Source organism: Xiphophorus hellerii, chromosome 6 (assembly GCF_003331165.1).
Source record: "Xiphophorus hellerii strain 12219 chromosome 6, Xiphophorus_hellerii-4.1, whole genome shotgun sequence".
NCBI lineage: Eukaryota > Metazoa > Chordata > Actinopteri > Cyprinodontiformes > Poeciliidae > Xiphophorus > Xiphophorus hellerii.
The window spans coordinates 2859642-2885009 of NC_045677.1; the positions used below are offsets into that span (position 1 = coordinate 2859642).

General features: G+C 39.3%; 1 protein-coding gene across 1 annotated transcript in view; it reads left to right on the forward strand.

The window, feature by feature from the left end:
- Positions 1 to 876: 876 nt before the first annotated feature.
- LOC116722331 (uncharacterized) overlaps positions 877 to 25368 on the forward strand; it is a 36171-nt gene continuing 11679 nt past the window's right edge. The window contains exons 1-2 of the mRNA XM_032566567.1: positions 877 to 1547; positions 1887 to 2133. Coding sequence (XP_032422458.1) covers positions 2046 to 2133 — 88 coding nt within the window. The 5' untranslated portion in view covers positions 877 to 1547; positions 1887 to 2045. The remainder of the gene's footprint in view (positions 1548 to 1886; positions 2134 to 25368) is intronic.

The following is a 25368-nucleotide window of genomic DNA, read 5'->3' on the forward strand; positions in this document are numbered from 1 at the left end:
ACCATGCTAGCACATGAATGTCATCACTACTGTTTTGATTAAAACTAACATTACTCAAAGTTTATCTTCAAAGGTTTTTTCCTGACAGTCTGGATGTTTAATTGTCAGCGTGTCAGAATCAAGCGGTTCGTTAACTAAGCCATTTGGAACTGCGGTGTTGAAACAGAATCACATTTAAAATATTCACCACACCGACCCTGGAGGAGGCGAGCTGGGAAGTGTCTCTTGCTGAGACATTAGTCCTTTAATCATGGAAATGTTCTTCAGGTGATAGAAGGCCGACTTTGTAACTGTCTTTATGTGGCTCTGAAGGTTCAGGTCAGAGTTCATCACTACACCCAGGCCTGAAATAACACATGGGAGACTTTATTTATTACTCATTGGGTGACTTTTGAAGGCACAGAGTTTCAGAATAAAAAGTATGCAACCGTTTCCCGGATTTATTGTAGAGACGTTTCGCTTGCTTCTCCTTCTCGGAACTCCTCCTGAAGTGTGTTCCAAGTATCCAGAGACTGCCATCCGTTTGGGGCCTTGAGTCTGTCAGGAGTCTAAACGAGCAGCTGAGAAAACAGTCAACAACACATCCAGAGTGTTTAAAATTGATGCAGCAACGACCACCGTTCAGTCTGAAGGTTCCGGCTCAGCCCTGCACAATACACACAAACACGCGCGCGTTAGATCCTTGGAATGTGCGCAGGGTCCATCCCGTACCGCGCTCGTGCTGAAGCCAACGCGCTCTACATTTATCCAGATCGAGAGTATAAACAGTGAAGGACAGATGTCTGTTGGCAGATTCTTGAACAGAAACGCTCCCTCACTGGTCTGTGTGACAGCTGCCCCCCCACACCCCTCCCTTCACCTCCCCCACACCCCCGCTCCCAGCAGCAGGAACAAAAAGACATCTGAGACATGTGGATGGGGAGGAAAATTGAGAGCACTTTGTGAGGCCGCCACCACGCTCCGGTTTCATAAGGTCTCTGGCTGTCAGGCGAGGCGCGCTGTTTTTACGCATCGCATCCATTCCTCTCTGTAGCCGCGCCGAGCTCTGCTGGGAGAAGACAGAGCGGCGGAGCGGTCTATTTATTCACACCAGTTCAGAACTTCTTTTTTTTTTTGGTTAATTTATTCATGTGTTTAATTATAGATGCGTGTCTTTCTACGCGCGTTCTTGGAGATGCGGGAAAAGGGCTGCGTAAAAGGCGCGATATGGGCAGATCTCGGAGAATATTTTTTTGCAACCTTTTCAACTTCCCAGCTCAGATCGCCACCTGATGCGTAAACAGGAGAAACGGCGGACTTCAGAGTGATCCTGGCACAGCGGCACTCCGTACTCGGACACCTAGAAACCGATCCGAACTCTTTCCCAGACAAACACGCGGGGGCCATTATTAGAGCCGTGTTGTTATTTACTCATTAAGCTCTGTTAGAGGCAAGACCGAACAGGTTGCTGGAGGTAAAGAAAGAGGGAGCCTCGCCTGAAAAACTGGCTTCAATTCATCAAGCGATGGTGAGACGTGAGTCACCGGAGCGGCACAAGTAGATTGGGGGTAAACATTTTTTTTTCCTCTTCTGGCTGTTTGTCTGTCTGTCCTCCTACCTCCATGTCCACCTCGCGCTCTGCTGGATTGTTTACGCCGCCGCAAACAAACTCTGGAAAACTGAAGTTTATTGGATATAAACTTGGATAATCGTCCAAAATTCCCATCTTTGTGATTCTATTTCCTCTTGAAATGCAACTAGTGTTTGAAATCCTTTACATTACAAAAGAGGGAAAGAAAAAGTGAAAGTTTCAGTAATGATGTACAATTAGTTTCTCTGGCTTTGTGTTCACTATCTACTCTCCCTTTTTCTCTCTCTCTCTCTCTCTGGGTGCTGAAACTCAACAGGCCAAAGAGGGGAAAACCGCATTCTGGCCGCGCGCACCAAGGCGCAAGGAGGAGGCGCCTCTTCGGCTTTCTCGATGGATTCTTCCAGCCCGCTTCTGCCTCAGATGAGAAACGCTCTGCCGTGGACAGTAGCGAGCCGTGACGCCACGCTGTGAAAACATGACGCACCGCAGCGCGCGGAGAGCCGCAGCAGGCGCGAGCGGCTCTGTTCCTGCGCACCGGGAGCGGATTTCCCACGGGACAGCAGGTAAGGCTTTTTAAGGTCCGGGGACCACATCATGTAGCTGGTTAGCGGTGCGTTTTTGTGTGCGCAATTGTTGAATGTAGATCTGTGAAAACACTGAGCCGATTGTTTGATGTTTGACTTCCTTTCACTTCGGCGGCTTCTCTTGGCTGAAGCCGGGAGGGATCCCTGCACGCACCTGCCAGCTGCGTGGGACTCAGGGACACACTGACCTCCAGTCAGTTCGCTGTTAATGGAATGCAGTTTTGTGCTCGGTTTGCATGAATTCTAGAAAGAAATGTTTACAAGGTGCGAGTGTGAGGGCTGTGAATTGTGGGAAAGTATAAATCAAAGTGTGTGTGTGGGGGGGGAGAGTTTGTGTTCTGTGGTAGGCTGCAAATCCACGAATCAAAGTGTTGCTAATACACACATAGGTGGGATCAGAGACAGATTAGGCGTTTTTAATGCTCTGGCTTTAGCTAACCAGGGGCAGGGATGCTGCCTGGGGATGTTTAGGATCATGTTGTCATTATCTCAGCTCCGGGTTCTGTCTAACCCAGAACACACCAGATTTATCTGCGTCAACATGGTAAAGGAATTAGATGATGCCTCCCTGAGTCACATACTTACAGATGAACTTTCATACTTGTTCCCTGACTCAGTGACCTGCTGACTCATTCGGTCATGTACATACACACTGTCACTCAGACACACATACACACAGAACGTGACAGACCTCTTTCTTCTTTGTGTCTTAACGCTGCGGTGCTTTTCAAACATGCCTCTATCATTTAAGCTGCTTCACATTTTGTCTTATTACAAACACAAAGTGTAGGCAACTGAGCGACAGAGCATAAATTCATAACTGTGTATCGGAAAAAGAGGCATTGTCAAAGTGTTTTTTTTTTAATAGAAATCTGAATTGTGTGGCGGGCTTTTTTCTTTAGCCCCCTTTACTTTGGTATTGCGTAATGAGATCCAGTGCAACTGACTGATTTCAGAAGTTGAATTATCATTATTAAATAGAATCCTCCTGTGCGTGATTTAGGTTCAGAACACACCGGATCCGTTTCAGTGTCCGATTCGACAGAAAATCAGGTCAGATGATGCGCAGCAAACTGAAAACATTAAAGTCGGTGGAGCCTGGCAGATTGCTCACGATTCCCTACGACTGCGTCTCCAACTGTCCGACCAAGATACACCTGAGGTTCGCTTTGTTCAGAGAAATGCAGCAGTGAGGGAAATGTCACAAGTGAGTCAGGAAGTGAGCTGAAGTAAAATAAAAACACATCCGCTTCGGGGGGAAAATACAAACTAAAATATTTTACTTTCACAAAAATTAAGTACACTTTTCCAGAAGTACAGAAAAAAAATGTAAAGGTGAAACAGTGTTGTTGTTTGAGCTTAACAAGACATAGCTGTCAATTTGAACTTAGGCTGAGGAGCAAAAGAATTAGTCCAATTCTTAGGTGGGAGAGTCTGCTGCCAGTACCAACTATCAGTTTGACTAATTCTGACTTTTAAGGAAGAGTGATGAAAAGAGAGGCAGTGTTGAAGTCCACCCAAAATAAGTTCTGTTTAAAGTTTACTTCAAGCCATGTAGGGGATACACACAGCACATGTGGAAGAAGGCGTTCTGGTCAGAAGAGACCAAAAATTATTTTAAATTGTCTTTTATTCTATCTGAGCTGGAAAAGTAGCTCAGACTCCATCATGCTTGTCTTCAGCAGGAACAGGGAAGCTGATGGAAATCTGCTCCATCCATTCCGCTTCGCTTCGTCTCTACCAGTTTCTTACTCAGCAGGTTGGAAGAAAACCAGCAAATGAATGTTCTGCCTCCAATCTGATTGAGAACTGGGCAAAGAAAAAATATCAAAGTATTCAGTCCGTAGGTGTTCAAGCTTTCCCCCAGAAAAGCTGCCGTTCAAAAAGTTAGAGACAAAAAGTTGTATTGACAGAAAACACATCTCAGTTCTCAAACTCTATTCACGACAGTTTTGGAAAATTATGCATCATTTCTGTCCACTTCACAGTGATACGTTAATGTGAGGACATCCAATCCAATCACATTAGAAAATACTGACGTTCTTAATTACGAGACAGAAAACAATCCAGGGGTCTGAATACTTTAGCATCAGCTGAGGCATGTCGCACATTCTTCACTGAACGTCCGTGAAATGCATTCAAGCCTGAAGTAAAAATGCTGTTGTTTTCCTTGGTGCTGCAGCCTGTTCCCATGCTAAACAGGAGGACATGCTCCTCGCTTGGGGCATCTCACACCACCCCGTCACGCCGCCGCAGCCTTTACTTCCTCCAATCACAGGTCACAGGGTCAGCGGCCCCGCTGAGGGTCAGGTACAGCAGGCTGGCGTGTTCTCTTTACCACCCGCCTGCTGATGTGTGGTCTGGTTTGTTTTAACTGGCATGTGGCTTTAGTAGAGTTAGCGGTGCTGTTATTTGCCGTTATGGGTTTAACTCTTTGTTACTCAGTTGCTGGTCAGAGTCACAGAGAGTGGCTTCAACTGCAGAGATTAGTTCTTCTTAAAAGCAGCTGGCAGCTCTGTGGTTGTGATGAAGCTGTTTCTGGCATCTAGCCTGATCATTTTAATCCAAACTCTAAAGGATTCATCTGAATTCAACACAAAAAATTCAGAGATACTTTTGTATTAAAGATGTATTAACTACCAAAGTTTTAAAAGTCAGATGCACCGATTGTAATCTTCTGGCTGATCACCAATGTTAATAAGAAGTCAGATCTGCCAGTACTGATTTTTCTTTTTGTATAAAAAGTCACTAAACATAGCAAGAAAGTTGCTAAGTTGGCAACAGTGTGGTGACTATTGTTAACCGTGGTGCAGACGTGGGTCAGTCATCTCTCACTCTCACTGCAGAGCAGATTTTCAGACCTCTGTGTTGGTCGATAAGATCGGTTTCACATTTATCGGATGTTCTCCAATCTTCTGAAATTTGACAAAATGCCACTAGTTTATTGACTGGTCGGATTTATCGGTGCACCGCTATTTAAAAGGTTCGGGTTCTCAGTCAAAGAAATGTTTCACCAGAGTACTCTTCAGTTGTATGAACAGAGAAGAGCAGTGCTGCCCCTTCCCCACCTGTTGCTACACACTGCCGGTAAGCTAACCAAAAAAATGCTCCTAAACTTTGTGACACAGAGTTACAGTTAATTCAGCCATTTCAGTCACAAAGAACAGACAATCATAAACTAAAAGAGCGCCGCTCATCAGTGTTATTACTGCAAGCTGACTTCCTAAACAGACCGCCTGACTGTTGTCATAATATTTAGCAGGTGATTATTTCATATTTTTTGCTTAAGTCTATTTTTAAATTCAGAATAAACAGAAAAAATATTACATATTATATGTAATTTTGCAGGTAGTAATAGTAACACATTATATTTTAGCTGCAGCTTGCATTCAGACTTAATGCAACAAAACAGAAAATTACAATTGATTAAGAAAATAGGAAAAAAAGTCTTTAATTATGTTTTTTGACACACTACTTTTGAAATATTCCCTGTTCTCTTCCCCTACAAAGGAAATAATCTTTAGTACTAAACAAAATCTGACATTTCTGTCATACAAATGTTTCCATCATAGATAAACAATGATAATTTGGATGTTTTTATGTCAGAATACAAGTGATGGCAGGTCATAATAAAAACACTATAAATTGTACAATATGACTAACGTAGGAAAAAGAATAATTATACAGATAAAAATGTATGATGCAAAATCTATTGTGTGGAGTTTTGGGCTTTTCTAGATCAATGTTTCTTCTATTTACCATTTCAGAACATAGTTATTTTTACAAATAGTGTGATTACAAGCTTTTAAAAGGCAGAGCATATTAACCAACACATCATTTGTAGCTGAAAGCTGCTGATATGCATTAGCTTAGCTTCATTATGAACTGAGGACAACCTGAAAACATTTCCTCCCTGTTTTGCATCTCCTGCTGCTGGCGGGATCACAGAGATTCCCGGGTTCTGCATAAGGGAGCATGAACACTTGTTTCTTGTTCACAGTCATCAGTTGTGTAAATATTTTCCACGTTTGGTGGTTTCCATTCAGAACCAAGATCATATTGTGCTTCCAGCTTTGTGGCTATTTTTGTTAATTAGCTTCCTACTGAGCGACAGACATGGTTTCAATTTGGACATGATGCATTGACCTCGTTAACATGTAACTTCACGTAAAGCCTTTTACCCTGTAGCCCCGGTTGAAACATACTTTATGTGCAAATTTAGACAGTTTATCTCTCATAATGTCACATAATTCACACACACAGCTGAAAATCTGTAAGTGGCACAAGTAATCAGTCGTGCAAAAGCAACAAAGTCAAAATCAAAACTAGTTCCAGAGTTAAAAGGAAACACATTATGCAAGGTATTATTAACTTAATGTACTGGTAGAAAAAACTGAAAGTACAAGTTGTACAGTTTGATTTGACAGTAAGATCCCTCATGGACATGATGAGGATCACTCAGGAATTCATATTTATTTTAGAAAAGGCAGTTTTTCAACAGGAATCATATTTTCCTATCATGTACTGTGGCAGTTTCTGTGTCAATTTGCAGTTTTACACCAAATATATCCAGATTTTAGCCCAGCTGTCTGCAAAAATTATGCATGTAAAATAATTTCAGCATATAATTTACACCACAGTTCACCTCATAATGCTCAATTATTTGGGTATTAAACTTTTAAGTAATGAAGAACCTTTAAAGGGGACACAAATCCCAGCAGTGCTACATGGAACCCAGTTTGAAAACTCGATAATTAGCAGTACGGATTTTAGTATCCAAATTTATCCAGATTCATGATGTGTATGTTGAGTTCAACTGCAGTAGTAGGAACTAGGGGTGAAAAATGGGATCCTTCCCAGAATAAAGCAAATAGTTGTGATCTGGATTATGAACTATTATGAAAACAATAAACTGCAAACCTCAAAAACAGTGTGGTTATACTTTTTGCTACTTCTGTTTCAACTACATTTTCCACAGTTGATTCAAGGTATGGACATTTATCATGTAATTTATCTTTAATTTTTTTTTTTATCTTGTTAAGAATTGTACTTACTGTAATAGCAATGAATTCCCTCTACTGATGTCTGAAGCCCCCAAAACCTAAGTACCGACAGGATTATTACTTTTACTTTTATTTCTACAGTTGGTTCCATCAGCAAAAAAGTCTATAAATTCAAAAACAGGATTAAATGCAGTTGTGGTGTGATAAAAGCCAATTTCAAATTGGGATTTTTTTTCTGTTTGTTGGGTTTTGACTGCAGTGGCATCTAGTCATAGGTACACAGTTACCTAAAAAACAGCAAAACATTTTCCCTTTCATCATTATTGCAATAAATACCAAAAATAATCATGAGTCCAAGACATAATTGGTCGGTTGTTAAATAGGTTTAAATAGATGATTGAATACAATTACTGTGTTCTGTTTAGTAGTAAAGTTACTCTATTTTAAACGCTTTACTGAAGTTAACTCTGAATCTGGATAGATTTGTTTTGAGCAGTTTTGTTTGTGACGCTCTTACACACTCCATTGATTATACTTTTATCATCCCTCATCTTGCTTAGCTTGATTTTATCCATAAAAACACGTCAATATCATTCTAATACTGAAGAGCTACTCTGAAGCTGATAATAAGGAAGAGAAGGTTAACAGCTAAACACATTGCCAGGACTGGGTGTGTCTAAATTCAAGGCCTCCAACATTGGAAGGTCGCCTCCAAAGGCCGATTACATCACTGCCATGTTGTGAAAGCTGTCCAAATTCAAAAACAACTCCAAATGCGTCCTTCCTTTTCCCCATGTTTGAATGAACAGGTCTGGTGTAGCCTTTGCAGCCCACTCTACCCCAACATTCAAGTTTGGTCAGACTGAATATTTTTGATATAACTTTGACAGACAAAGGGAAAGAGGATATAATATAGGCTGCTAGTAGCCTATGTTAATATCTGGTGGTGCAACAATTAAAATTTTAATGCGATTTTGTTGTTAGGCTTTAGTTATTTGCATAGACATGTTTTTAATGTCATTTCTGAAAAAGTACATTTAGGATTAAATAAGTAATAAAAAAAACCTAATGGATTATTTAATTCTCCATTTTTACCAGTGTTGTGTTTAGAGCCGCCATTGTTGCAAGACAACAGGACATGTGCTGAGATAGAGGAAAGCTGCACCGCCCACTTTCACAGCCGCTCACTTTCTTCAGTATCTGGGGATGAAGGACCCGCCCTGCGTTGACTGAGTAGGCTGGGTCCTTTGGCCAGATGTGGACCCTGAATCTCAACACATTCAGTGGTTAGCCAGCTAGCATCAGCTGAATGGTACACTGTTAGCACGATTATCTGTTAGCATAAAGTGTTTCTACTTCAAGCTGTACATCAGTATGTGAATGGTTATTAAGATCATAAAGCACATTTATTCATACAATGCTCACTTATTAAACTTCCCAAGGTTGTTTCTTCTTTTCTTAGTGAAACGTTTAGCTAGGTATAATCTAGTCTCTGTTGCTATAAATCCGTTTGGGCCCAGGAAAGTGCCAAGTCTTTGGCACACAAACGTCCAAACAGAAGGAACTTGAAACTAAACCACTAAAAGTATACTGATTGCTTAGAGGCATAAAACTATACAACACCATTTTAAAAAATCCTCCAGTCAACAGATTAATGTGCTTGGTTCATTCCACAGCCAAACTGATGCCATAGAACATTCAACAAATTAAAGTTGGGCAACGTCTCTGCAGATTAATGGAAATGTGTCAGTAAAAGATGGATGCGTGCGTCGTGTTGGGAGCCTTGTCTTTGGCTGTGTCTCAACTTCGGTGTGTAACGTTAGTCTGGCTGTTTTGCCCCACCATTAATGGAGAGCGCTTAGTGAGAGAGATTGATTATGCAACCTGAAGTGCCACAGGGCAACTTCAATCTGGAAGTGCTTAGAGTACACAGCCAACCACAGTGATTCCTGCAGGGCAAATTGTAGGAGGCATGATCTGACAAAAAGGAATTTCAATTTGTTAGCTGTATTCCTTCAGACAAATGCTTCCCATGGTACTTCTGTTTTCTGCCCCTTGCTTTGTAGCAGTGGACAGTCTTTTTGCAAAATCATGAGAGAAAAACTTTCTGCCTGTAATCTTGAGTTGTTGTGTTGATGTTGGGCTCTTTTCTTAAAGTTCAAACAGCTTAAATTGTTAAGAACAAAGCAGCAGTTAATTCTTTCAGGATTGCTGATGAAACATGTCGCTTAGTTCTGACCTTATCATGAAATCGGCCTCTTTAAAACAATTTTTTTCTTTAAAATACAGAAGAATGTTAACTGGCTGGGTACCGCTCGTGTTTTTAGAGGGCTTTTCGATACAACGAGCTGTATTCTTCTGAAATTAGCAGGTCACGTTCATTAATCATAGTGTTTGAGGGCCGCTTTGAACTATCGGGCTCAGGTCATTAAACCGAGCCTGTCTGGGGCACGAGCGGGCGACACGGAAACTCTCTGGGTTCGGCCAGACGCAAGACACACTCATAACGATCTGGATGTGTGAGTGTCTGACTTATGCCCACTTCTCAAAGCACAGTCTCAGGTTCAGTGTGGGATTAATTTGGAGAAATAATAACACAAGTTGGGAGCAAGAAGAGGTTGAAATGGGGAGCGAGGGAGGGGTGCTCGTGTGAGAGGGGATTTCAGTGCATGTGCGGTTTTCCCTGAGACAGTTTTACTGGATATATGACTTTTACTCTGTGCATTTGGCAAGAAAATCCTGTGACAACGGTATGGTTGTTTTTTGTTGTTTTTTTCTGTTCGTTCCCTCTTTATCCTTATCCGTTCTCCCCTGGTGCTCCTCTCTTCCAACCACCGGAAAGCGAAATCCTACCCTGTGATCATTGGTCCAACATAGCTAAAATGTGTTCCCATTTAAGGTGAGGCTCACCCAAGCGCTCTCTGTGTGGCTTCCTCTTAAACCAACTTAATCAGGCAGGAATTTGGGTTATTAGGGTCATGGACACTGGGAAACAGTGTGAGCGGGAAGCAAAGTGCAGAGAAGTGAGACGATGAGGACACAGATGTGTCGCATCAGAAGACTTTCTGAATCACAGTGTTCATGGGAAAATGGACTCTGCCAGGTGGACGACGACGTCCCGTTTAATTTACCTGAGTGGGTCACAAGACCCTTGTGAGTCTGCCGGACTGTGGATTTCTGGGTTGTTAATTAGAGCTAACAGTACTTGAACTAAACTTTCCAGTGACCCTCCTCTGTAATGCTGAAGTGGAAAATCCAAACACTCCTAAGCCTGAATTCTGGCTCCCTCTCTTTGTTTGGGGAGTTTGTAGATTTTCAGAAAGTACAAAAACAGAAAGGTTCAAAACCTCTGCCAGAGTCTTGACAGAGAATTGTTCAGGACAAACTGCAAACCATGAGGGCGAGGTTTTTTTTTTCCGCCCATATCTCTTCAGTCTTCCAAATATTGGGACAATAATATTTTTTAATATCCATGAAGGGTTTCAATGCAGTTTGGAATAAGTTTGGATAAGCACAGAAACATTAAACATTGGTATGGAAAAATATTCATATTGTTTTACCTGCTTTAAAGAATTTAAATTGGATACATTTAAATGACATAGATTTTGAATTAGAGTTGTGTTTTCTTGATTAGTGAAATTTGAGGTAATGTGAATGCATTTAAAATTTCACAATATTGTAAAAAAACTGCTGGAAAATGTTGCAAATCAGAGTATGAAAAAAGAACAAAATAGAGCAGTTACAGGAACCATGAGCATGCTGAACGATGTTATCTTTGTTTTTATTTAACTATATTTATCATAGAGTGGGAATATACAGCATTATGCAATGAGATACATTTTATCAGAGCTTCATAATTAATTAGGATTATGTTAATTGGGCTCTCCATTGAATTGTGTCCCTTCTGTTTTTGTTATTTAGATCTTTGTCAAATGGTTTAACTAAAAACTCATAAAAAGCTCAAAAACTGGAAAGCAGAAAAAATCTTGAAAGTTCAGATTTGGGTTTCAAATGGAACTGAGAAAGCATAATTATCAAAAAAAATATTACCTGTAGTATACTACCCTCTTAACATTTTCACTTTGAAAAAACATGGATTTGTTTTTCAGTCAACAGCCTATCAGAAATTTTAAGAGTAAACTCGCCATCATCAACATTTGTCTCTCATTTACAAATTTTGTTATCTTCTATATTTTTTTTATGAAATACTACTTTTTATCTTACAGTGCAGCAGTGCCTGATCTACTGTATATGTTGTCTTTTAATGACGCTGATGTTTAAAAATATTTAACATGGCCCGTGTGTGCATATTGTTTTGAGTTTAGTCACAGTGTTTGTGACATCTGCTTTGATGCATAAATGGGAATAATTTTTTGTTACACTTAATTATTGAGTTAAACAGTTTCATAGTTTTTATGTTACTTATCAACTATAGATGCTCAAATGAAGCCAAGGTTCATCCATTGAGATTACGTCTACTTCTGGGTTGTTTTTAATAAAACACATCCCCTTTTCTCTCAACCATGCACTAGATAGCTATTAGCTGAAAAAACAAATTTTCTTATTATCATAAACATGACGTAGGTAACATATTGACTGGTCATAATTTCTTAACAGAACCCTTTTAGAATAAAACCCAACTTTTTTGCTCTCCTCTTTCTCCCATAAGCAGTTTATGGTTAATGAGCAGGAAAGATTTTCTATTTGTCAGATAGACCACAGTGTTTGTGGTTAAAAAAAAGAAAAGAAAAAGTAGCTGGAATTATCTTAAAATGAGATTTGTGAAGGTATGTACTGAACCAGAATTGTAAATATGTAGCCCCTTTGATCCAAAAAAGTAAAAAAAAGCTTCAGCTTAGTAAATATCAATGTGGAACAGAAGGAAACTAAGGAATCTGTTGGCATGTCATGACAAACTGGACTTAGATTGGGAATGGATTTTTTTCTCATCATTCATCGAGTTAAACACACTAAATTAAGATTTCCTGCAAAAGTCAAATGTCATATGCATTATTTTGGTAATTTAGTTATTTTTAAGCTTAGGCACTTATAGATTTACCTCTAAATAAATTACAGTTCCACCCCTTGGTTTGCTTTGTTCCTACTCATTTCTAATAAACCCCTTTGATATTTTTTTAATTGACCCTAGAGATGATTGCTTTGAATGATATTAAATCTGCAAAACAAAATTTGGGTATTGTTTTCCTTTCAGATCAGTTGGTGAATAACCCTGAACCAGTTCAGCCAAGCAATGCTGACAGATTGAAGACAGTGGCTTACGATGAGAGAGGAGCCCTGGGGAAGGGTTGCTTGTGTGTCGACCAATAACAGTAACAGCAATGTGAAAAATTTACCAAACAAGTAGTGATTACGAAGGTATGTGGGAGAACAAAAACATGTGAAAGCAAAGGGAAGGACCTGATTTGACTATCTGGGACATAACATAATGTCTGAAACATGCCGACAACTAAAATAACATCACGCTTTTTGAAAGAGGTCTAAAATGTAAACTTGTAACCAAAAGCTTCCATAAATCCATTCATTTTCTTCTCCTGCCTAACAATAAGCAGTCTTGCTGAGGTTTTGGAGGCCGTCCAGCTGAGAAATGTCTGCAGAGTCCAGCAGTGTTTCTGCAGGTTTCTCTCCTATATGCATGCAGTGGTGAAACTTCAGCTCTCTGCTTCACTTTTCCAACATGTGGGGTCACTAGTGGCGTTAGGTGGTTCGGGTGGTTGGCATGGTGACAGCTTTTCCCTGCTCTTTCTTCTTTAATAAAGCCATCAGAGGTGCAGCTCACAGCTGCTCACGGCCCACAAAAACATATTTTATCGCGTTCTCACCGTGACCCACTGATCTCAGGACCTTGTCAACTGCAGTAACTTTTCTTTGGCAGCCCTAACCTAAACGTGTAAGGGCAGCAGTCCAGGCCTGTTACACTTCAAACACATTGTTCTCCACTGAAAGTGCTTCATTTATCCCACCAAAGAACCATTAGACACGTTTCGTTAGAGCTCCGCTCCTTTGTTCAGAAAGAAAGCTGCAGGGTCAGCGTAGGAAATAACGTTTCTCTAAGATTTACTCCTGGGCATCCAAAAAGTTTTCCTGTCTTTCTAATGAGAAACAGATTAGTGTTAAAAAAATCCTCACAAAAAAAGTCTAAAGACATTACTTGTTTTCCCAGAATATGAGCCTTGTTAACTCAGTTCATACAAGTTATCAACAAAATGATGCTGCTGTAATTTTAGCTTTATGTCCATGTTTTATTTTTCTGGTCTTCTTATTGGTATCAGAAATAGTAACAATGTCTGTAGGTTCCAGTACATGGCCAGGTAAAATGTAAGTAAAGTAAAATGCTATGCTAGCTTCACTCAGAAAGTGGGAGTGTTTATTCTTGTTCTTCTCTATTGTTTTTGCTTTTGTTAGCTGAAGGTTTTGACCTGTTATCTATGACAGTTAGTATGTTTAATATCACAGCTGGGCATTGATTTGCTCATGATAGTGATTTTAAATCTGTGAGAGCTGCAGATATTTTGAAGCTCAAACTTGAAATGCTGACATATTCACAAGCTCTGCTTTGGGCAATATGGCTCTTCACCCACGATGTCATGGCCTGAAGAGTTTCACAAGTACTCAAAACATAAGTGATATGTAATCCATATTGGTGATATGGATGCCCAGTCAACAGGAAGTGGGTGTCATGCTTTTTTTTCTTCCTTTCTTTTTTGCAGGAGCCTCTATTTACTCCTGATATTAACAGTTACCAAATATAGTGCTTTGAGTGGCACTGCACATCATTTTAGCCTTGGAAACTGCATGAGAAGTATATATACTGTATGTATATACATATATATATATATATTGTGTACGGTTGTCCAGAAGGTTCAACAGAAGTTATGCTAGCAAGTTTGTCATAAATTCAGTTTTCGCTTAACTTCCATTGAGGCTTTTACTGTTGTGTTGACCTCATCTTCCTTTAATAAAAGAAAGGGTTCTGGAGAATCAACTGTCTGTCAGCTGGGTGACTGACAGTTGGAGCAACAGGTGGGGGAAGGACAGCACCAGTCTATGCTAAATAAAGCCAGGCAAAAGTGCAGTCACTTTGCTTTTTTAGTGGAAAATATCCCGCAGAATATTTTATGGACATTTTTGGGCTGTTGAACCATGACTCGTGTGTGTGCGTGTGTGTCTGGTATGGGTAGAGTAAAAATTTTTGACTTACTTTTTGTGTTCACCAGATGAAGGGCAAGGTGTGTCCCCATAAACACTCCAAAAGGCATAATGGTGTCATAAGCCACAAACACATGCTTGTGTGTTTGTGTGTGTGTGTGTGTCTGTGTGGGATATGCTCCTACAGAGGCATGTAAATTATTCGGTGGATGTGAAGGTTGTGTCATTAGGCCTGTGGGGGGAGATGGGAAGGTGGTGAATGCCTAAGTAACCCACCGCAACTGTTCATATACTTTATCCTGTCATTAAGTTTATAGAGTTGTTTTATTTTTTGTATTATTATTATTTTATTTGACAGTGATAATCATACCAAGTGACATTCATGCTGCTGTGTGAGTGAACAGTAGCTTTACCATTTTAAAGTGTCTGTAGCTTCTAATTTTAGCAGACAGGCCAGGCTAACATAAGAACTGCAGTTTTGTCAGTGCTACATTTGCAATGGTGGATTCACTGGTTGAAAAAAAATTTGGTTTTTTGAGCCTCCCAATCAGCTGGTGACAAGTCAGGAGGGGCCAATCAGGGTAAAGATCGTCTGATTCTGTCATACAGCTTATTTTTCCTGTGCAACTTTAATCAATATGAAATATGATACAGCATTTCTGTAAAATTTGTTTTTCATCATTGGTCATCTGGGGGAATTACACCTTTCATTAAACCCATGCCAGCACAGCTCGAGTTATTCACAGCCACCCTGCTCCTGACAGATTATTCAAACTCCCTGCCTCTCGCCCGGTCTGATCCTGGCCTGAAACACTCTCCGACACCTCCACACTCACATGTTGTCAGTCAGTTAATAAAACCACCTGGACGGGTGAGATCATTCAGATTCCCCTCTTCTCTTCACCATCCTCCTCCAGGCTCTGTTACGTCCACATCTCTGATTACCCTCGGGCCTCCCTCTTGTGTGTGGCCTTGATAATTAGCAATGAAGAGAAATGAACAGAAAGTAGAGACGTATCTCTTGTTTTGTATCCAGAGAATGGAGGTTGCTGACAAAAAGTGTGCACACACATGCGGGGAGTTGAAGAGGCCGGGGCCCTGAACCGAGGCATGGGACCTGCTATCTGTTTCTCATTTAGCCTGCGCTCTGTGGTTTTCCTGCAGTGACAGGCCTCCGAGTGGAAACTGGCACTAACGAGCAATTATATCCTGCCTGCCTGGCAGGGATTATGGGATTATAGAGTGATCGGCTTCAGTCTGCACTCTCTTTCTGTACTCTCATTTTCCCAATCACCCTCTTCCCTGTTTTGGCTCTTATCTCTCCTTTTGGATTCCTCCCGTTCTGTGGCTCAATTATCCTTCCCTCACTTCTCTTTCCCCTGGACATAACTCATGTTTGGAACACTACTTTCGCTTATCATATCTTTTTAATTATCTCATTCTCTTTATCACTTCCCCTGTTTTGCTTTTTCACCCTTGTGGCTGCCTTACATTATTAAAACGGAGAGATTCATGTGGTCCAAAGTTGGAGAGAAGCACTCGTCACGAGTCAAAAACACAATAAAAGTTTAATAGGTTTAACATCTGATTTGTGAAAATAGAAGAGTTCTAATTACACTAAAGGGAGAGTTATCTCAGTTTTTATTGTCCTGAGCAGCCCTTTTTCCTGAGGCCACTTCTTAGATTCTTTCACTACATCAGAGTACAAATTTAACAGGTGATGTAATAGCCTAAAGCTTCTTGCATACCATGTTTATGGAAAGTACTTCAAACCCTGTCAGCAGAGTGTCATACGCTAGATTAAAGCAAAGCTACAGAACCAGTTTGTACGTCTCTGTGTGCAAACGGAGCTTTTGGAGCCCCAGCAGATCTCCTCCAGCTTCACTTTCTGGGACCCCCCCAGGTTTCCCGGTGTCTGTTAGTGATCAGGCGGCTCTCCGGGTGTTCGGCCTCCCTCTCCTCCGTCTCCTCTTACACCGCAGGTGTCTTTTATTGAGGCGGCTGTGATTTACTGCTCTGTGTTTTTTGTTTTTTTCCCTCCCTTCTCCTGGATCCTGCAATCAGGCACCACAGTAGTGACAGGTTGAAGCTGGAGGTCAGAGCATTTTACATACATACATACATCCACAGCAGAACACGGCGCGTCCCTAATGGGAGGTCATTACCACATATTAGACAAGAGAGCGCTCTTTCTCTGGAACAAGGTGAGAGGTTTATGGAAACTCTGTGGGCACAGATCAGCTCTGAGGGGGTAACTGCACACAGATCAGAAACACACTGAATTTATTTTCCCCTTTAGAAACAGCTAATATGGACAAAAAACATGTTGCTTTTATCATATTTAATGTGATGTTCAGGAAATAACTTCACATTAAATGCAAATGTTTTAATTCAACTGCATGTTTTAATTCAAATAATTTTCATTTTATGTCGTTTAAATAAATAATGATGCACTCTGAAACACATCACATGTTCAGGCCTTTATAGGTGCTCAAGAAATGTATTAATTACCATTGACTGAAATCATTTGTAGAGGTTAACCTAATATCATTCTAGAGATGAGACTTCATCTGCTAACAAGATGAGAAGTTACAGAAAAACCTACAAATCCCCATTTATTGGTTTTGAGAAACAGAGAAAAAATAAATCACAAATTGTGTTTTAAATAATCCAGAATGATTATTTATGATATAGAATAATCCAGGCTGGACTGGTGCATAAAGTGTTGTTTTTATGCTATGCATAATATTTGGGCAGTCCTAATACATTGAATATTCTCCATTTAATGTATACAGTTTTTACACTTTTGTTTTCTTTTTTCTTCTTTTGCTCTTTCCTTTGGTTTGTTGTTTTGTTGTATTTCCTTCTAATTCATGTAAAAGACTTTGAATTGCCTTGTTGCTGAAAATGTGCCATATAAATAAAATTACCTTATCTTAGGTATTTACTAATACAATAAAAGTTTCCAAAATGTTCTAAATATTTGGTGAAGAATCTTTGCTTAGTGCTCATTAGTTCAGTTTTGTGGCAACTATTGATATTGAATTAAGAATGATCAGAAATGTAAAATACCCCTTTTGTTTTGTACTAAGCTAACTTTAGCATTGTTATTTTCTAATGGTTATCCACTCATAGTATTCTCACACTCATTACAAATAGTTTGCATCTTATCTGTCACAATTTCTTCTTTCGTTTTCTGCCATTTTCAATGTGCCCCTGGGCAAGGCACATAGCTCTTAGCAGCCTACTGATATGTGTATGATTGTGTGAGTGTGGCTGAACCAGTGGTGTCCAACACTGGTCCTCAAGGGCCTGCATACTGCATGTTTTCATTTTTTCTTTGATTCAACACAACTGAATAATGATGGTTCACCAGCAGCCCTCTAGAGAACCCTGACATGCTGAATATGCAGTTGGACCATTTCAGTCAGCAGCCTGGCCACCACCTTCCTACACAATTCCTCTCGATTCTCAATTCCTTTCAGTGTTCTGTCTGGGATTTCTTCCATTGAGCTGGATTTCTCTGGATGTTTTCCATGCTCAATATCTGATGTAAAAACGCTTTGTATAGGTTGACTGATTCGCGCCAAACCAGTAGATATACTGTATAAACACACTTTACTTTGTTTTTTTATGCAATATTTTCAAAGTTTCCTCAAAGTTTGACATTTGGAAGGTAACATTGCTACATGCTTTGCAGTGGAGTTGTTGGTAAAATGTATGAATTAGACCTTAATCGACTGTCAACACAGCAGGGCAATTCAAGAACTATTTCTGTCTTAAGAGTTTAAAATAGATTTGAGTTGTACAGTAGATCTCAAAGTGCTCATCTTCATATCCAGGGTTCATACCAGCAGCTTCCACTAACTTAACTTTATTAAGTTACATCATGACACTTGGTGACCTCTTCGCAAAACAGACTTCACTGAAACATTGGGAAGATTTAATATCCCCCCAAAAAATAAATAAGCGTTGGATTTATGATGTATTAGTTTTTGTATTTATAGCTAATCTTTTAAAAACAATACACTACATGTCAGAAAATTTCTGATCACCTATTTTGTAGTTTATAGTGAATTCTGACTCTGATGATACTGAATTATCCAGTTTTCTTCAAGAAATACAAAAAAGCAATACAATCTTTTTTTTCTGCTTATTTAAAAGGTGTTTATGGAGAAATAAAACTATAACTTCTCAATAACAGGCCACTCTAACTTTCTTCAGGAATGTTCCTAAATAAAAAAACCCAGTTCTTTCCAACCTAATGCTGCAGAGGAAGCGGGGGTGATTTTCAGTTTCATATCATTAAATCATGCATTTTTTTATTGTAACTATATACATTTCTGAAGAATCATTTGTGGTTCTGGTTATTAACCATGAATTATTTATATTAGGACTAGAAGCAGCATCACAGCATGTGGTTGAATTAGAGGGAAAGGGAGAAGAAAAGCAGTTTGGGTTGTTGTAACGACTTCTTGTAATTCTACTTTCAAAGGTGTGACATGAACTTTTACTGCCAACCATAAAATTGGTCAATTATGGTTAAGTGTCGATTACTTGTTGCATCTACAAAAACTTTGACCTGAAACAATTAATCAGATTAATTGTGATGAATCAATTATTGAAATAATTATCAACTAATTTAGTAATCAATTTATATACTATTCAATATGTTGAATAAAACAACATATTCATATCAGTAATTAAGCCAAAGCTGTACAAGAATATATGTATATTTTGTATTTCAGATAAAAAAGTATTTGTTTGTAAATATGTTTCAGCCAAAACTCCTCAAGTGTCAGTTTTAGCTTCACCCAGTTCGGATTCACTACAGGAATGCTGTTATTGTATTTTAGGCATTAACATTTTTCTGTTCTTTTCTTTTCTTTTTTTTTTTTTTAGAAAAAGGAATTCAATTGTTTATTTGCAAATTTTAATGTATTTTGAATTTTGCATTTAATAAAGGCTTAAATTATTAAATTAAAAATTTGCAGAGTCTGAATTGGTTTTTATCTGATTAATTGTCAGAATAATCAATAGAATAATTGATTACTAAATGATCACATTAGATCAGAAACATTGAGGAGTTTAATATCACCCCAAAAAAATAAATCAGCGATGGCTTTACAATGTATTTGGTTTTTGAATTCATATATAATCGTTTAAAAACAATAAACTATATATCAGAACAATTCTGATCGCCGATTTTGTAGTGTGTAATGTAAAGATAAATGATCTCACATACATTGCTTACTGTTGGTTTCACCAGATCTGATTAAAGTCTTTAAGATAACTAACAATCCCTGTGTTGTGTTTTCAATAATATAGTCGCAAACAGGTTTTTTTTAGAAATACGCAGTATATTATAATTCATAATTTAGATTTTAATTAGACTTAAGCAAATGAATCCTAAAGTCTTTAATAAGCAATAAAATATCCATTTGGTTCAGCTTTAAATTGGAAGCAGCCAATCAGATCCCAACCTGAGCATCAGCATTCAGCCCCACTGCTTTACTTTCATTCACTGTTCATGAATATTTCAACTCTTATGTCTGTTTATTTTTGTAACCAGGAGCCAATAATGCTGCAACACTAATTATTAGTTTTTTAGACCTGTTGCATCATGTTATATGTTTGCATGACCTCATACGTATCATTTCTGTTACACTATCAATTTATCTCAGGTCGTCCTCAATTATATCCAACCAGCATGACATCAGGCAATCCACACCAGGAAAAGAGGCAGTGTTATATGTTTTCCAGGCACATAATGCCAATTTATAGCACAATCAAGAAACTATATTAATTCTTGTTAAAAAATGATGTATGTACCAATATGATGTAAAAGAAATCTGACTTTGTAATTTAACCCCTTGGGCTTCTGTCTCTTTAAAACTTCTTGCTCATTCTGAAATGCCTTCAGGAAGCCATCACAACATAGGTCCTTTATGAACTCTTTAACATGGTTTTTTCCAGCGTTGCACTCAGATGTAGTTGGTATAATGAGTTCAGAACATGCACAGTTTCAGCAGGTATTTGCTAATTGCTGCTGGCTAGTCTGAAGGAGTTGAAAGAGGTGTCACCGGGGAGGGCTGCAGAAACTCAGAAGCTTGGAAACTGCAACTCTAAGGAAGAGCTGCGTTTTTATGGTGGGGCTAGGTCCACCCAGACATTTTTTGTACAGCTGAATGGTTGCTACAGGAGATTAAAGGATTTCTCAAACATGCAAAAAAGAATCAAAGCAACACTCTGGCTATGTTTGAGGGAATAACATTATAACATGATGTAAAACTCATAAAAGTTTATTTTTACATAATACTGCCCCTGTTATGCAGCTCTTGTAACTGCAGCGACTTCTGTTTTTGGGGAGTTTATTCTCTAAACAAACTGTGAAGAGCAACTGGACAGCAGTGGACCAACAGTGTAAATGGGAGTTGACAGGAAGTCTTTCTCCCTGCAGCAGACATGCAGCCTGATGGATAAACCAAAGGCTTTAATCAGCTAAACAGGGCAAAAAAACACATGCTTGGCTTCTCTAATCACACGTAGAGACACGCATAAACACCATCAGCTCCTTAGCAGCTAAAGAACCGACACACTCCATGTCGTCCCCCCCATCCTCCTTCCCCCAATCTCACCCTGAAAAGGCTGCAGGCGTGGTGCTGTAAACAGCTCCGGAGTGCTGGGCTGAAATGAACCAGCAGACGGGCAGGGTTAGACTCCCAGCTCATTGATCTAAAAGCAGCTAAACACTCCCAGCTGTGGCGTTAGGGACTCGGACCTGCAGCATCAGTCCCAGCTCACTTTGCTGCTTGGTTTTAAATCAGCTCAGGGACAGAGCAGGACGGGAGCCACTGAGTCAGCAGTCTGCTTTAAGTTCGCCTTGATGGCATGCAGGTTGTAGGTTCTAATTTTGCTCAGTTTTGCCTTTTCTTCTAGTTTCTTCCAGTCAGTCCCCCCCCGCAGCCCCCTCAGTGTGTGCAACTGTACTTCGTCTGGACTGGATCACCACAGCTGGAACATGTAGGATTGCATAAATGCATCAGCAGCTCTTATCGTGGGCCGTGATCCATAACCTGCTGCCAGTCTTCCGTCCCGCTACAAACACACAACTGCTGGGATTAATTTTGACTGTTAAATAAACAAGCTGCGGAGATATCGCCGGGGATCTAGAGATCCGCGAACAGTTCACGCCGCCGTGTGCTACATCTAGTGCGCAGCGCTGCCGCAGTTCATTGCCAAGGTTAAACAAAGCCTCACACAGATGATAGATGTGGTTTCAAAGATGGTGGCGGGAGTGTTGTTTACTAAAACGTTCATGCCAGATTTAAACAAGTGAGATGTTTAATGCTGAATGGATGTGATTATTGGCGAGCAGGAAGGTTAACTTAAAAATAGCAGAGAGAAAGAGCTTTTTTTCCTCTTTTAGTTTGTAAAATTTTGCTCTGTTTTGGCTGGCGCATTAGCACCTTAATCTGTTTTTAGCCTGAAATCAGCTCTCTCTCTCTCTCACCGCCCCACAGTACTCCTGAGGGCCGCCTCTGGAAAGTTTTTTAAGAGTGGCCAGCTGGGGGCCACCAAACCCAAAGCCTAACCAATATTTCAGGAATGTCATGCTGTTAAAGGAGCTGAGAGACACAGTAGATTTTCATGCTTAGGTGCGATTTCTTGCTGAAATCCATGTGTGTGGGTGTGTGTGTGCATGCGTGTGGGGGTGTGTGTGGGGGGGTGCGCATGTGTGTGTGTGTGGTTCTACTGGTAACCAAATGCGTTCGCAATCAGACTACTACGTGAACGGCTTATGTCCCCAAAGCGACCTGAATGTGTAGAAGAAGAATGTAGACTGATTGATCCGCAGACAGCGGCGCCATCTATGGATGGATATAAACGTTTATCAGCTTTGGGTTGCATTTGCTTTTGTAGTGTAAACACAGTCAGACATTTAAAATTGACATGTAAAAAAGACAAAATCTTATGAATAAATGTTGAATTTGTGTGTGAGAGAAATTTAGAAAGTGACCAATTTCCATAAATGCAATTGGAATGCATCAGGAACGTTGCACATTCTACCAAAAATCAAAACATGATAAATATATTGCATTTTGTATCAATCTGAAAACATTTTTGGATAAATGAATATTAAACAGTTTTAAACAATAGCATTGTAAGCATTTTTTCTTCAGAAACTCAATCATTTAGGGCAGGGCTGTCCGAAGCCTGGCCCACCCTCGGCTGCAGTTCAAGAATAGAACAAATTTAGCCCTCCAGCAAATGGAGCTGTTGCAGTTGGAAGCATTTTGGTGTTTTCTGGTTTGAGATTTTCCATCTTCTCAAATGAAAAAAGTTAGGTTAAAAAACAGTATTTTTCTTCCATTAGTCATGTGTTTTTTTGTTTTGTTTTGTTTTTGCTTTTATTTTTTTATCATAGTAAGTTGGGCCACAAACATCCATTGACTTGTTACTCAAAAATAGACTTGGGCATTCATGAACAGTCTGGTTTAATAGAGCACTGGTTTTAGTTGCTGGATATGGACTAAAAACATTTTATAGACCAACAAAGTGGTAAAAATGGATCCAAAAAGTTTGGAAACTGTACACCTTTCCTTTAACTAAGGCAAATGTCTGAGATTCTTTTTCAGACCTACAGTTCGGTTAGTTTCTCATTTGCTTAATTGAAATGTTATATTTAATGTATTGCTAAAGGTAAAAGGTAAATAACTGTCAGTAAAATTAATTTGAGGTCGGGCTGACCGCTTAATACTGTTAACCATGTTGGTCTCAAACCAACCAGAAATGGCAACTTAATTTGCACTTAAGTCACAAAAATAAAAGACTTCAGATTTTGTAATTGTGCCCTAAAAACTCAAGACTTAACTTGTACTCGTGGTCTGAGACTTGTGTCTTATTAATAGTTTTTATCTCATGTAAGGAAAAGTGAAAGGAAGCCAAAATGTGAGCTACAGACTGCAATTGCTGCGGATTGTTTACTCTGAAGGCGTGTGTTTGTTTTCTTATCCAGTGACGTTGGTGGATTATGGGATGTTAATGGCTCATAACAATCTGTTCACGTTATTTGTAACTTCATAACAATGACCACATGAATGTCTCTCTAAATAAACACTGCATCAAATGACTTTGGATCATTTCAGAGCAAAATAAACATACCTGTTAAGCTAGCTGCCACATTGCAAGGACACCTTTGGCTTATAATATGAAAATAAAAGCGTTTTTTGCAGGTGACTTCTGTGATCGGTGGCTGAGTCTTTGACATGTCAGCTTTTCTTTGCTCCATTTAGACCAGTGGTCTGAAGCAGCATTCCTCGAGGACCAGGGTCCTACGACTTTTATATGTGTCCCTTGTCCCACACACTTGAGTTAAATGGCTAAACTGCCTCATTAGCATGCAGTCAAGCTTTGCTAATAAGCTGATAGTAGAGCCAGGTGTGCTGAGGCACAGAGACATCTAAAGGGTGCAGCACACCGGCCCTTAAGGAATGCAGTTTGAGACCTCTGAGTTAAAAGTTCCTTTCCTTCTTGGTCCATGCCTCTTTGGTCTTGGTTTGTATTTTAAAGCATTTGAGATTGTTTTATCTTTACTGTGGATCATTTTCTTTGCTCCAGTTTTATTTAAAGTAAATTAAAGTAATTTAAAGTATGCTGCTCCTATCAATACTATGAATTAGCTTTATTCAGGTTTTCAGAGAAGATATTCTACAACCAGCCTAAAACACATGTACCAATATTGGCTCATCTGTATTTTACAGACTGAACTTCCTCACCAACTAAAAACATCCCTCTCAATTAAGGGCGCACCGATCCATGTTTTTCATTTTGGGTACCGACATCAATATTTGAGGTTTAGTATCAGCTGTTACCAAGCTGATACAGAATTGACTTAAACACAGACATAAATATATTGAATTACAAATTTATTTTATAACTCTGCACTAGTACAGCTCACTTAAACACACCAACAGCTCCACAAGCTTCAAACATGTGAAAACAACTTTCATTTGCTTTTTACAAATTAAAGTTGTTTTTAATTTGTTAGGAGTATCAAAACCAATGTGAAATAAAATACAAAGAAACTGACAAAAACAAATGGCTACAAATGGGTTGGAAAGTGCAATTAGGAATTCTAAATTTAAAATAAAATAAACAAAGCTTGACGTCGCTCGGAGCACAAAGCATAAAATTAGACTGAATAGATCTGCCTTCATAGATCAGGCGCATTATCACGATACCCAATCTAGATTTTTTTTTTCAGTATTGGTACCGATACAGGTATTAGCATCAGTGCATCGGTACGTCTGTACTTTCAGTTAATGATGCAGTTACACAGTAACAGGATGTCAGTGTAATGATGGTTGGCTCTGTTGGTCTTCTTTTACTGTACCACATCTAGTAAATTAGTCTGCAGCATAGAACTATGTCTACTAGAAACAATGTGCATGTGGTTGGTGATTTTGAACGCAACTGTACGTATTAATTGGAAACAACTTCTACCAAATTATCTATAGATTAGAGAATAGATTTTTTAGATTACAGACATAAAGTCACATCAGAATTCAGATCAACATCTGTGTCCCAGTTCTCTACCTGTTCCATCACATTCTCACTGTTTAATGTTCGCAGGCCAGGAGGAGCAGCCAGCTACTGATTCATTCTGATCACTGTTTGCATGTAGAAATGCTTCATTAATAAACACTGAGCAAAGTTTGCTGATGTTGGCTTAGAATGAGTTCGAACTTACAACTCTCTCAACAGTGCTGGAATAATATGCAGTGATATAAATCTGTGTGTTACCCGAAGTTTTTGTTGTTTTTCTATATCTACTGTAAGCTGTTTGGCTTCATCCAACACTGAACATACCAATGGGCATTTCCCCGAAAATACAAGGGAATGGATCAAAGAAAAACAGCCGCTTGCAAGCCTCTCCATTAAAAGATACAATTGAGTGTATTAGGGCTGAAACAAATAATTGTATGAATAGAGATTAATCGATTTTTGAAGTAAACAACCAATTTAGTAATCAATTAATTGT